The sequence below is a fragment of the Phoca vitulina genome, unplaced genomic scaffold (assembly GCF_004348235.1).
Source record: "Phoca vitulina isolate PV1807 unplaced genomic scaffold, GSC_HSeal_1.0 scaffold3, whole genome shotgun sequence".
Taxonomy (NCBI): domain Eukaryota; kingdom Metazoa; phylum Chordata; class Mammalia; order Carnivora; family Phocidae; genus Phoca; species Phoca vitulina.
In genome coordinates, this window is record NW_022589706.1 from 2145648 (window position 1) to 2158754 (window position 13107).

The window sequence follows — 13107 nt, forward strand, 5'->3', positions numbered from 1 at the left end:
CTTCCTTTCTTCCTTTCTTTCTTTTTCTTTCTTTCTTTCTTTCTTTCTTTCTTTCTTTCTTTCTTTCTTTCTTTCTTCTTTTTCTTTCTTTCTTTTCTTTTTTTGTTTTTATAAATTAGGGTGTGGAAGGTACTAGATCAGATACACGATTACAAAATGCCACAGAATCCAAATTAAAAGGCCCAGTGTAGGGTCACTGGAGCTAGTCTGGCTCAGGCAAGAAAAAATTTTTTTCATCTGCACCCCATCTTGACGTGGGATTTCTAAAGTCTCGGCACCTGTTGGGGTCAATGTTTCCAAGGTTCTTTTTTCCTTTTAAAATTAGTCAGTTATTGGTTAAGAATTAATTGTATTAACAATATTAATTTATATCAATATTTATTCATAGTTAACAAAAGTATTGCTTTTAATTATTTAAAATAATAAGTTAAGAAATGAAGAATCGATGGTAAATTAATCAATTATGAGCCCCCTAGCAAGAACACTTTTGTGGTGACTAGGTCTTTACCTCGTCAGGTAAGAGCAGGACGGTAACTCGGCCCCGTAACTCGGCCCCAAACCTCCACCGCAACCAGTGGAGAGCACATACGTACATACAGGTTTCCCTCGCTGTTCCAAACTTTGCGCTGTGCCCCTTCGCTTTTACGAAAGACCTACATTAGTACCCATTTTCACGAACTGAAAGAAATCCAAAGAGGATTTTCACTTTTATGCAAAATGGTGAAAAGCAAAGGGAGGCAGGGCGCACCGGGCCGGGAGTGGCGCCCCCAGCGTCTTCCGCGGGAACTACACTCGGCATCTCCGCGTGGAGCCGCGAGCTCTGAACTGTGTGCGAGCATCCCGGCTTCACCTCCACCTGTTGTGTGCATCCGTTAGTTAGCAAGGTGCGTCCTAAGGATCAGAAAAGCCTAAGGAGGTTTTATTTGGAGGTCTGGGAATGCTGCAGAATTTTCCGGAGAGATTAATGGTAACTGCTTCTCTGCTTTTGGCCATTTGGGCTCCAGACAAGTTTCACAGGTGCACTGTCCTTTCGGATAGCGGGGAAAGCTATATGTCAATGCTGTTTCTGCATCCTCTCCCGAGATTTTCTGTGCCCTGCACCCCTCGCAATCCTGGCTTACAGTAAACCCATGAAACCAACTTTCCGTCTCAGGTTCTATTTCCTAGTAGCTGCTAACTACTGATTTTATACAGGATTATGATAGTCAGCAGTAAATCAGAAAACAGCATTGTCACAGAAATCTAGGACTTAATGCAAGAATAGAAAAAAAAAAAGATTTTTGTATTAAAGAATGTGAGGTTTATACTTATCTCCATAGAATGGACAAATGAATGAATCCAAGCAATAACATTAGATGGTATTAAATACTCTTGTATATTTTTCAGGAATGTCACAACCTGATTCCTGTTTGGCTTTCTGAAAGCCTCCTCCCCAGCTTCAAGAGACCACCTACTCCAGGAAGCCTGCCCCGATTTCCTTCCTGAGATGCTCCTTCTAAGGCACAGGTCACAATGTGCTGTATGTTATCATCAGATGGAAACTTATTTTGTGTCCTGCATTCAGTGATAACTACTGTATGTTACTTAGTTTTAGCAAACTTCCTTCTACATCTACAATCATGGCTCACGTTTATCGCATTTACTGTGGCCCAAACCCTGACTTAGGCTTTACCTGGAGTATCTCACAGGATCCCTACATGACCCATTATTACCCCCATCTCACAGACGTGGAAACTGATGAATACAGTTGTAGACACTAACAGCCCGGATGTGCAGGCCATTCTTTCTTGTTTCTGTGGAAAGTCAGCTTGGGATAGGCTCTGGAATACGGGTTTACTTGGTGCTCACGCCACACTCTGCAGGTCTGGTGAGCCCCCTCCATCGGCAGCCAAGCCTTTCTGGAATATGTGACCTCCCAAGTCAGGGGTAGGGGCTGAGATGGATACACAGAGCCCTTAATCACCTCTGCCTGGAAGTGGCCCCCACTCTCCCTTAGAGTCACAAGGTGCTGTACGAAGGTCTCCTCCTCGAGTAGGGATTGTGGGCCAAACTCAAATTCTGCTTTAAAAAGCCCTAGTAAATAATCCTAAAATTTGTATGGAACCAGAAAAGACCCCGAATAGCCAGAGAAATGTTGAAAAAGAAAAGCAAAGCTGGTGGCATCACAATTCCGGACTTCCAGCTCTATTACAAAGCTGTCATCATCAAGACAGTATGGTACTGGCACAAAAACAGACACATAGATCAATGGAACAGAACAGAGAGCCCAGAAATGGACCCTCAACTCTTTGGTCAACTAATCTTCGACAAAGCAGGAAAGAATGTCCAATGGAAAAAAGACAGTCTCTTCAACAAATGATGTTGGAAAAATTGGACAGCCACATGCAGAAGAATGAAACTGGACCATTTCCTTACACCACACACACAAATAGACTCAAAATGGTTGAAAGACCTAAATGTGAGACAAGAGTCCATCAAAATCCTAAAGGAGAACACAGGCAGCAACCTCTTCGACCTCAGCCACAGCAACTTCTTCCTAGAAACATCGCCAAAGGCAAGGGAAGCAAGGGCAAAAATGAACTATTGGGACTTCATCAAGATAAAAAGCTTTTGCAAAGCAAACGAAACAGTCAACAAAACCTAAAGATGACCGACAGAATGGGAGAAGATATTTGCAAATGACAGATCAGATAAAGGGCTAGTATCCAAAATCTATAAAGAACTTCTCAAACTCAACACCCAAAGAACAAATAATCCAATCAAGAAATGGGCAGAAGACACGAACAGACATTTTTCCAAAGAAGACATCCAAATGGCCAACAGACACATGAAAAAGTGCTCAACATCACTCTGCATCAGGGAAATCCAAATCAAAACCTCAATGAGATACCACCTCACACCAGTCAGAATGGCTAAAATGAACAAGTCAGGAAACGACAGATGTTGGCGGGGATGCGGAGAAAGGGGAACCTTCCTACACTGTTGGTGGGAATGCAAGCTGGTGCAGCCACTCTGGAAAACAGTATGGAGGTTCCTCAAAAAGTTGAAAATGGAGCTACCCTACGATCCAGCAATTGCACTACTGGGTATTTACACCAAAGATACAAATGTAGAGATCTGAAGGGGTATGTGCACCCCGATGTTTATAGCAGCAATGTCCACAATAGCCAAACTGTGGAAAGAGCCAAGCTGCCCTTCAACAGATGAATGGGTAAAGAAGACGTGGTATATATATACAATGGAATATTATGCAGCCATCAAAAAATTGAAATCTTGCCATTTGCAACGACGTGGATGGAACTGGAGGGTATTATGTTGAGCGAAATAAGTCAATCAGAGAAAGACATGTATCATATGACCTCACTGATATGAGGAATTCTTAATCTCAGGAAACAAACTGAGGGTTGCTGGAGTGGGGGGTGGGGTGGGAGGGATGGGGTGGCTGGGTGATAGACATTGGGGAGGGTATGTGCTATGGTGAGCACTGTGAATTGTGCAAGACTGTTGAATCACAGATCTGTACCTCTGAAACAAACAATGCAATATATGTTTAAAAAAAAAAAAAAAAAGAAGATAGCAGGAGGGGAAGAATGAAGGGGGGGAAATCGGAGGGATAGACGAACCATGAGAGATGATGGACTCTGAAAAACAAACTGAGGGTTCTAGAGGGGAGAGGGGTGGGAGGATGGGTTAGCCCGGTGATGGGTATTAAAGAGGGCACGTTCTGCATGGAGCACTGGGTGTTATACGCAAACAATGAATCATGGAACACTACATCAAAAACGAATGATGTAATGTATGGTGATTAACATAACAACAACAACAAAAAAGCCCTAGTGAAGAGTGGAGTTGAGGGAGGTGGGCCCCTGGCTGGCTGTTGGGCGCCCTCCTGCCTCCCAGCTCCGGGCCCTTATCAACCTAAAAGCGTTGGTTTGAAAGATCCAAACCTGTGGTCTTTTTCCATAAATGTGGTCACTTTATATGCATTATTCTATCACTTAGTTTTCTATCATAGATTTTGAAAACTGTCCCAAGTATGGACAAATTTGCATTTGAAAAATCCCGTGTGCTCAAAGAAAATTATGCTGAGCATTAAAACATACACATCCTTTGGCTTAGCATGTGTAGAAAAGTATGCTATTTGCCATGTTTTAACAATTTGTTTACTGTGGGTTTTTTTCCCCTGCTTCGATACACTTTTAACTCCATTGTTTAAAATTAAAAACTTGGACCTACTTTTAATTTAGTTTGGCATAAGGACAAGTAAGCAATCTTATTTTTTCAGATTGGTACCCAAATCAATCTTCACTGTTTAGTGAATAATTTGCCATTTCCCCACGGATGTGAGATGAGAAGTAGCTTGTCCCCAATCCAAATACACAGGAATGAAGCACTTATCTGGACTCTGTTCTGCAGTGGCCCCAGCTTTTAGATATATTACAGAGTAACACTTAATTCTCTTTTCCTTTCTTAGGTCTGTTTTCATACATGAACTGTGGAAGCAGTAAGATGAAACCAGAAGGGAGAAAATATTTTTTATTAGGACTGCGTATTTAGACACCTTTACAGTGTTGTCTTTCTAGCCAAGATCATCTTTCACGATTAATAGGAATGTTTGGAAATGTAGTGTTTTTCAATGCTACACGCATGTCATTCCTTACTTTTGAAGGCAGTGCTAGAAAGGTCACCCACTGCCCCAGAACTTGAGAATCAGGTGGGATCTAGGGATCATCTGGTCCAATGTTTTCACTTTACAAATGAACAAGTTTAGGCCCAGAGAAGGGAGGTGAGATGGCCCAGGTCACCCAGCAATTTGACCCAGAAGTGCCCGCCCCTTCCCTGGGGCTTCTCTTCCCCCACCGGGTGATCCAGCAATCCGGGGTCCTGAACTGTCTCCCCCTGAGGCTGCAGGCCGGGGAGAAGCCACTCGGGTCCGCACAGCGTTCCATGCCGCCCCCCCACGGCCCCCCACCACACAAAGTCAGTCATCCACAGTGACGAGAAAGACATTTAATCACTTCTTGGTCTTATCTCTTAAAGCGCTCAAGTGTTTTCACAAGTGCAAAGGGAGCGATTGCTCTCAGCCAACATTTACCAGGAATTCCAACACACGCAAAAAAACTACAAATCACCGTGCTTTATACTTACTTTTAATTTCTGCACTGAAAAAAAAAAAAGGTGAAAACCATGACAGGTTAGGTTACAGTGACGTCACCTCTGCCTTTAAATTAACCTTTGCTCTTGGGGGCAGAAGGGGGACAGACAGACAGGAACACATCAAAGCAGGAGAGCAAAACGGGGGCCGAGACCCCAGGGTCCGGCGGACCGGGCTCCGAACACCCGGCGGCGGCGGCGGCGGCGCGCTGGCCGGTAAACACGGACAGGCAACAGTTAAGATACAGTAAAAAGGGGGGAAAAACAAAAAACAGAACTCCCACAATTCCATTCTTAAAATCAAGCACGACAACGGACAGCGAATCCAAGGTTCACGCGGGTGCACCCGTCCGCCGCGGGGGCGATCGCACGGCGGGGCGCGCGCTCCGGCCCGGGGGGCCCCTGCTCTGCACAGACCCGCGCCCGCCAGCGCGGGGCGCTCCGCGGGGAGGGGGTCCGCGGGGAGGGGGCGGCCCCCAACCGCAGCCTCCCGACAGACAGCAGGAGCCGCGGGGCGGGGCTGTGTGCTTTCGAGGCTCTGCCTCCGGAATGTTCTGCGCTCGGGCCGGGGAGGGTGGTGGGTTTGAGTTACGCTCCACACGGTGTTTAAGTGCTTGCTTTATTTTTCATGTGCAAACTGTCACTGTCTAAAGCTTTCAGAGGGACGTGTACAGAGCACCCTGCGGAGCCGAGGGTACCCGCGCAAGGCCCCTCCCTCCTGAGCGGGGCGGGGCGTGGGGGCGCAGGACAGAAACATTGAGAGAAACGACGTGTTCTGCGGCGGTGAAGCTCGAGTCCCTGATTCGGTCCGGACAGAGGAGGGCGCTCCTCAGTAGGTGATTGTCCACTCTTTGACAGAGGCGTCGTGGGAGGTCGTGATCAGCGTGTGCTCGTCCAGCCAGGCCAGGCTGCTCACGTGGTGGAGCCGGTGCGCATCTGGGGAGAAAGAGGGCGTTCTGAGGGGAAGCCCCTCTGCTCCCCCAACACCTCACGCGACGAGCAGGGCACAGGCTGTGCCAACAGCGACAACGGCCGAGAACCTGACCCCGTCCCTCTTCACCGAAGGGCAAGCGTCTGCAACGTGGAAGGTGGCTGCAGGCAATCTCAAGCCGGCATCCCTGCGGTCCCTCCCAGACACGGGGGCTGTCCTGACAACCAACAATGTCCCCTGGGAGTCAGAACTGCTCCTCCCCCAAGGGAGTAAAAGTCTGTTCCTTTTTATGCATAAAGCAACAATACAGACAATACACAAACAGCTTCCTGGTGTATCTGCAGTAATAAAATGGGCGGGGGGCGGGGGCAGTGAATAAAGGCGGAGAAACCTCTCTAAGAGGTGGACTGGTGACCAGAATACCCTGAGAAACACCCGCGGGGCCCCGGGCCCCCCTCTGTGAGAGGTGCACCAGGGGTGACCACAGTCCTCCCCAGTTTCCTGCCTCTACTCTACGGACTGGGTGGGTCCTAGTACAAACCTCACAGAGCAGGGGGCCCAGGTGAATCTGTTCTGGGCCACCTCCCACTGGGCCCTCCCATCTGGCTGGGGGGTGACACCAGGACAGGAGAATTTCAGATCTACCCTGGACAGACACGGTCCCTCCTAGGGCCATGAGGCATGTGTGATTACAGAGCCCTTGAAGCGAGCTATTGCCACATTTAGAAAAAATATGTTGGACTAAATAAAACTTATTAACAATAATTTCATCTGTTTTTTTAAACAAGGCTGCTAGAAACACAGGAAGTCCACAGGAGGCTCCATTACACTCCTACTGGACGCTGCCCGTCGTGGAGAGAGAACCTGATCAGCAGTTTAATTTAGGGGGTGGGGCGGGGGATGGGAAAGTGCCGTGGTCTGAATGTTTGTGTCTGCCCCTCAAAATTGTACACCAAAAACCTCACGCCCAAGGCCGTGGTATCAGGAGGTAGGGCCTTGGAAGAGCTGCGAGCACGAATGGGATCAGTGGCTTATTAAAGAGGCCCCGCAGAGTGGGGCCCAGTGAGAAGTCTCTGGCCCAGAAGAGCTCCCCAACGCCCCAGCCATGCCACCCCCTATCTGGGACTTCAGCCTCCCGAACTGTGAGCAATAATTCTGTGGTTTATAAGCTGCCCAGTCTGCGGTACTTGTTATGGAAACCCGACGGGCTGAGAAAGAGATGTCAAGAGGGACCCGGTGTGCTAAGGCGCGTGCCCGGTGAATGGAGACCACCTGCTCTCCCGCGGGGAATATGCGCATCGTCAATCCCTCTGCGTGTCTAGCGGGGGCCGGCAGAATGAGAGCCATGCCCCTCGGGGGTGACTTCCCCAGAAGCACAGATGGGACACTCGGGCTTGGGGAGAGCCTCTCTGGGGCCGCCTGGGGAGCCGAGGCGGGATCGAGAGTCACCTTGGATCTTGACCCTGGTCTCAGGGTCACTTAGGGTCCAGACGTACACCATCATGTCCATGCCACCGGAGGCAAAGTGCTCGTTGTCTGGTGACCAGGCCAGGCAGACGATCTTCGCGTGGTGTCCGTAAAAAACGTTGTTCTCCTAGTTGCAGGTTGAAAACAGAGGTGGTAGGTCAGGGTTCAGGCCAGAGGGGCGCGTGTCATCTCCCCTGCCCCCAGCGACCACCGCGAGGGCCGACGCCGATGCAGCACGCTCTGCCAGGCACCGTGCACGCCTCACGGAGGGCTCACGGGAGCCCAGGTGCCCACTGCTCTGTGATGAGGCCCAGGAGGGTACGGCCCCGCACGGCCCAGCGTCGGGCAGCAACCACTGTGCCCCCGGGGCCCCGAACGGCCTCCGTCCCCCGAGGCGCTAGGTGCGTGTGCTCTCCTTCATGGAGCCTCGGCCCAGCCAGGGCTCAGCGCAACGCAGACACGAAGGCTCGAGGAGGCCCTGCCTCGGGCAGGTGGTGCTCAGGGAAGGTTCAGGCAGCAGAGGGAGGCCGCCGGCCCTCCCCACACACCTGCCCACTACTCGCTACTCCGCCGCCTGGGGCGGGGGGCTGGACGGACCTGCAAGCTGGAGGACTAGCACTTTCCTGACACCGTAGGAATGCTTTCTCTTCAGGGCATTCCATTTTCTTAAACCCTAAGAAAAGGTCGACTTGACGATGATTTTCCTTTTCAAGTTTGCCTGTTCTGTGCTGTGTCGATCCCACCCTGTGGACCGCCTACTTAGCATGCCGTCGCAAGACTTCTGTTGTAAATACATGAAACCACTAAAAATGAGATAAACACAAAATCTGAGAAATGTGGCGAGGGAGCAGAAGGAAATCCCCTGGGAGGTGGGGTGTCCTGTCGATGGAGGTCCTGATTACAGGCTTTATGTCCAAAGCCTTTTGTCAGAAGTAACACCGTAGCAGCAGACAGACTAAAAAAAGACTCAACTCCAGTTCACATATAAGCCCAAGTATTTACGGGGAAGTGTACAGATGCCTGTAATTTAAGTGCACCCAGAATTAAGATTATCGGATGGATAACGGCAAAACCTAGGTGGTAAATTCTTTCACCTCTGCTGCATTCCAAAACCATTCAAGTGCTGGGGGGCTGGCGTGGTACAGGGCCTGGGGACCGGAGACCTGCCATCCTGTGCCCCCGCTCTGGCCACACCCAGCAAGTGACGGAACCCCTAACAAAGCTCAGTCTCCTGTCTGTGAACTGGGGCAATGGATCGCTCTTGGCCCTCGGCTGTCCTCCCATGCCCAGGTGCCTCTGCACCCTGGTCTGCCCTCGCCAGCCCACTGCCCAGCGCCCCCCACACGTGAGGCGGTGCTGGAATGATCCGCGCTCATCTTCGTGAGACTTAAACAGCAGTGAGACTCAAGAAGAAAATCTAGTCTCGGCCCTTAGAGAAGAAGCCAGGAAGTCACTTAGCCAGGCAGCCCAGGTGAACCAATCAGCCTGCCTTCACAGCAAGCCTCGCTGCCACCCAGGGCCCTAACTTTCTGGCAAGTGTTCTACGTCACCCACAAAACCACGAGACCCTGGACGACAGTGTGTCTCCTTGTCTCACATCATTCAGCTCTGAGAACAAGGAAGCCAGTGGTCTCATGGTCTCATGCGACTGCTGGGCTGATGAGAACAGGGGAGAGAAGCCACGGCCGCCCCCACACCCCTCGCCTTCCACACTGCCCAACACGGGGACAGAGCCGCCCCGCCTGCCCACTCACCGAGTAGCCGTCCGCGACGCTGAAGACCGTGACCACTTTGCTGGCATCGCACACGGCTAGGAAAGCGCCATCGTGGGAATACGCCACATCGGTCACGGGGCCCTTGGCCTCCAGGAGCTTGCCCTCGTCCTTCAGCGTGGTGCCCAGGATGGAGTACAAGCGGACATTCCCGTCCTGCAGGAGGACAGAGGGGCACTGGGTCACTTCCCGACGTGCACCACGGCGGGAGCACACACAGGCACGCACACGCACACGCCCTCCTGACACCCTTACGCACGCTCTCCCGACACCCTCCCGAAAACCGTTCAGCAGCTCCCACGCGTACTCAGCTTAGTGGGAAGAATTACTCAGGAAGGTAATTAAAATGCCGAGTGCTAGGCGCCCCCACTTCTGCTTCTGGGTGTTTGGGTGTTCAGGACTCTGCCTCTTTTCATAAACGCTCCAGTAAGTTCTAACGCAGGGCAAACTCTGAGAACTACCTATACACACGTTAGGGCCCCTGGTCTGGCTCTGTCCCCTCCGGCCACTGCCTGCCCCCTGTGCTCCGTACCCACAGGGCCCTTCCCAGCGCCCAGGAGGTTCCTTCAGGCACCGACTCACTCTGACCAAGCCCCCCTCTGTCCAACCGGCTGTCTCCTAGCGAGCTCCCCCTCCTTGTCGTGACCCAGGTGCTTCTTCACAGAGGAGGCACACCTGCTCTTTCAGATGGCAGGGGCCACCTAGTCCATGGGCTGTTCAACTGCCCCAGGGGTCCTTGAGCCTGGGATGCCCATGAGATGCCCAAGTGCCTGGCCCTACCCAGCTCTCCTCGGCGGGAGCCTCTGAGGGCTGTCTGCACATCTCTGCTGACAGTTCCGCCCGTGCTCTGGAGCCCAGCCAGGGGACACATCTTGGGCACCTGCCCTCCAGGCCAGGGACCCCCCTCCCCGATTTCATGCCTCCAGAGACTTGTCCAGGACTTGGGCCTGAGAAGGGTCACACACGGTGGAAGGAATCCCTGTGGCATGGATGGACAGACAGAAGGAACTGGGAGAGGTGGTGTCCTTGCGGCTGCCCGAGGCTGCCCTGGGAGGCAGATCAAGGACCAGCCGCCCTCTCAGGGCAGCTGAGCGGCGAACATGATCCAAGGTGTCCCAGCTCTGTGCACGACACGGCCCTGGCCCCGCCTCTAACGCAGGAGGAAAGCCCTGCCCGACCCCGGCAGGGTTTCTGAGCTCACGGGACAAGCCCAGCTGACGCCTGCCCGCAGTGCGGGTCCTGGGGGTATACCGCCCACATGGAGGCATCGCAAGGAAGGAAATGGCTACGCTCGCAGACCGCACAGAGGACGTCAGAGGAGGGCACACGGCACAACGCCCACCAGCAGGCTAACTACGTGATGGGACAGCCACTTGCTGGAATGTCATTAAAATAAATGAAGACTACTAGCGTGGGGGACAATGGGGAAACTTGGGGTAAACAGAGACGTGTCCTGTGTGATCACAGAGATTCACAGGCCCAGGGCTGGCAGACAATCAGGGAAGACGAAAGCTGCCAAGACCTTGAGGTGGGAACTGAGGGGACGATGAGACAGCCATCTCTCTTCTTAAGTGAAAAGAGGTAAAGGCCTAGTAAGCAGGGCATGGTGCTATGCTGTGCAAGGGGGAACACCAGGTTCAAACCCCACGTCTGACTTGGACCTCCTGCCCCAGGACCACAGCTGTGAACTCTTCCCTAAAAAAAGGAAGGCTGTTTCTCAAAACATGCCAGAGGGCAGGTACCTGGGAAAGGGGTGACAGGCCCAGAAGGGACCGCCAGCACTGCGGGGTGCGGGCCTACAGGGACGGTGTCCGGGCCGAGCATGCAGGAGAGCAGGGCCAACGGGAACCCTGTGGGAGGCGGTGGGGCTGCTGGGCAGGAGGGGATGCAGCCCCCACGCAGGGGCCGCCACACACACACACACGGGACACAGCTTACTCGTCTGTGAACACCAGGGCAGTCCACGGGTCTTACAGCCCCCGAGGATGGCAACACAGAGGAAGAGCTACAGTGCAGGGGCTGACAAGCTCTGCTCTCTGTGGGCAGTGGGGGCTCGACGCCGTGCCCACGGGCTCCTGGGGGAAGGAAGAGCTTGTGGCCGTGACAGGGGGCTCCCTCACCCGCTCGGGCAGGCACCCTGACCTGGCTGGTCCCCCTCCGGGCTGGAAGGGCGGGCAGCAAGAACCACTTCTGAGGCTGGGGGGCAAGTGGAGTGGCCGGTGCCGAGCTGACGCGTCCCACGGGCCAGCTACTGGGCAAAGCCCTGCCCGCAGACCAGCCTTTCCTCAGCCCTCACGCCGGCTCTGCGAGATCGGCCGTGGGCCTCTGGGGGGCAGCTGGCCCTCAGCACGGCTGGCACTGCCCGACACTGGCGCCCTTCCCTGGGGGCGCGGAGGTCTGCCATCTCGGCTGCGGAGCTCCTTCATCAGGGCACCTGAGCCCCCCGGGGCCGGACGGGGCGGAGGGAGCCGGTTTGTAAAGCACGCAGGACTCGGCCTGGCAGGCAGGGACCACCGGGCCCCCGCGGCTCTAGGTTTAGGGGGGCAGGAGCACCACAGACGTCAGCACTGAGGGAAAACCCTGAACCCATCGGGTTAGTGCTGCTTCGCACGGGCTAGCGATCTTGTCATGCTCCTCCCACCTACAACCCGCCAGCCCAGCTCACCCGTGCTGGTCCTCTCGCAACACGCTAAGTCACGCGTGCCCCATGCATTCACGTGGTTGACGGCCCAGCGGTCCCCCTGCTGTGCGCTCCCCAGCCCAGCCCCCACCCGCTGCCCGGGCCCTTGGTCCCCCACCACTTCCCTATCTGCCTTGGGACACTCCATACTCACCCAGCCTGTGTCACCCCCAAACCGCCCCGACAGCCGGGGGCAGGGGACATGAGGGACAGGAGACTCACCGTGCCCCCGACAGCCACCGTGTCACCGCTGGGGTGCACCGCCACCACTTCGGGCTCGTAGCCGGGGCTGTCGATGCTGAAGCACTTCTTCTGATCCTTGAGCAGGACGATCTGAAAATCACAGGCAGCAGTCAGGGTGCAGAGGCCGGGGACAGACCGCTCGGCCCCGCTCTGGGCCCCGTCTCGAAGCTTGCTGGGGGCGGGGGCCCTGTGACCCTGCATTGTGCTTCCTCCCTCATCAGCCGCTGGGGGCTGTGACTCTTGCTAGTCACAGCATCGTAACTATAGGCTGCTGTCACGGTCACCACGCGCGCCGGCTTCTCGGGAAGCCATCTGACGCCAGAACTTTCCATCCTCCTGTTACACAGTTCCACAGGAGCTCTGCCGAACGGCTTTCTCCTGAGGTTCAAGGGACGCAAGCATTTGGAAGAGCAGGGCTCTAGAGCAACACTGGGAACGAACAGGACACGCCGGAGTCTAAGTTCTGAAATCCCAGGTCCAAAGAAAGCCCCTCCGCACCGACCTGGAGCACGGGGACATCCACGTGCGCTAGTGTGAGCGTCTCGCACAGCTGGGGGGCAGTGTTGGTACCCGTCTTCCACACAAAAACGGGGTCCCAGGTGGGGGCGCCAGCGAGCAGAGAGCACAGCTAGGCCCCAGGTCCACAGAAGCTCTTCGCTCCCAACCGGCCTCCCCCCAGAGCACGAGCTGGCCCAGGCAGCGGGCAGAACAGGACAGATGGTGCACAGCAAGGCGGCCGGACTGCAGCGCAGCGAGCCCTGTGCAGGGCTCCACCCCAGCTGGGCCTGAGTGCCCAGGTGTCCAGGCCCTACTGAGGGCCCTGCGGGGTTTGATCCTGGCTCGGCCGCCTACTGCTTGTG

The 13107-nt window shown here is 54.0% G+C and overlaps 1 protein-coding gene across 1 annotated transcript in view; it reads right to left on the bottom strand.

Annotated features, from left to right (window-relative positions):
• Window positions 1-4995: 4995 nt before the first annotated feature.
• The window catches only part of WDR1 (WD repeat domain 1), a 42843-nt gene continuing 34731 nt past the window's right edge, over window positions 4996-13107 (bottom strand). The window contains exons 12-15 of the mRNA XM_032399878.1: window positions 12227-12337; window positions 9307-9480; window positions 7535-7679; window positions 4996-6090 (exon numbers count right to left, since the gene is read on the bottom strand). Coding sequence (XP_032255769.1) covers window positions 5984-6090; window positions 7535-7679; window positions 9307-9480; window positions 12227-12337 — 537 coding nt within the window. The 3' untranslated portion in view covers window positions 4996-5983. The remainder of the gene's footprint in view (window positions 6091-7534; window positions 7680-9306; window positions 9481-12226; window positions 12338-13107) is intronic.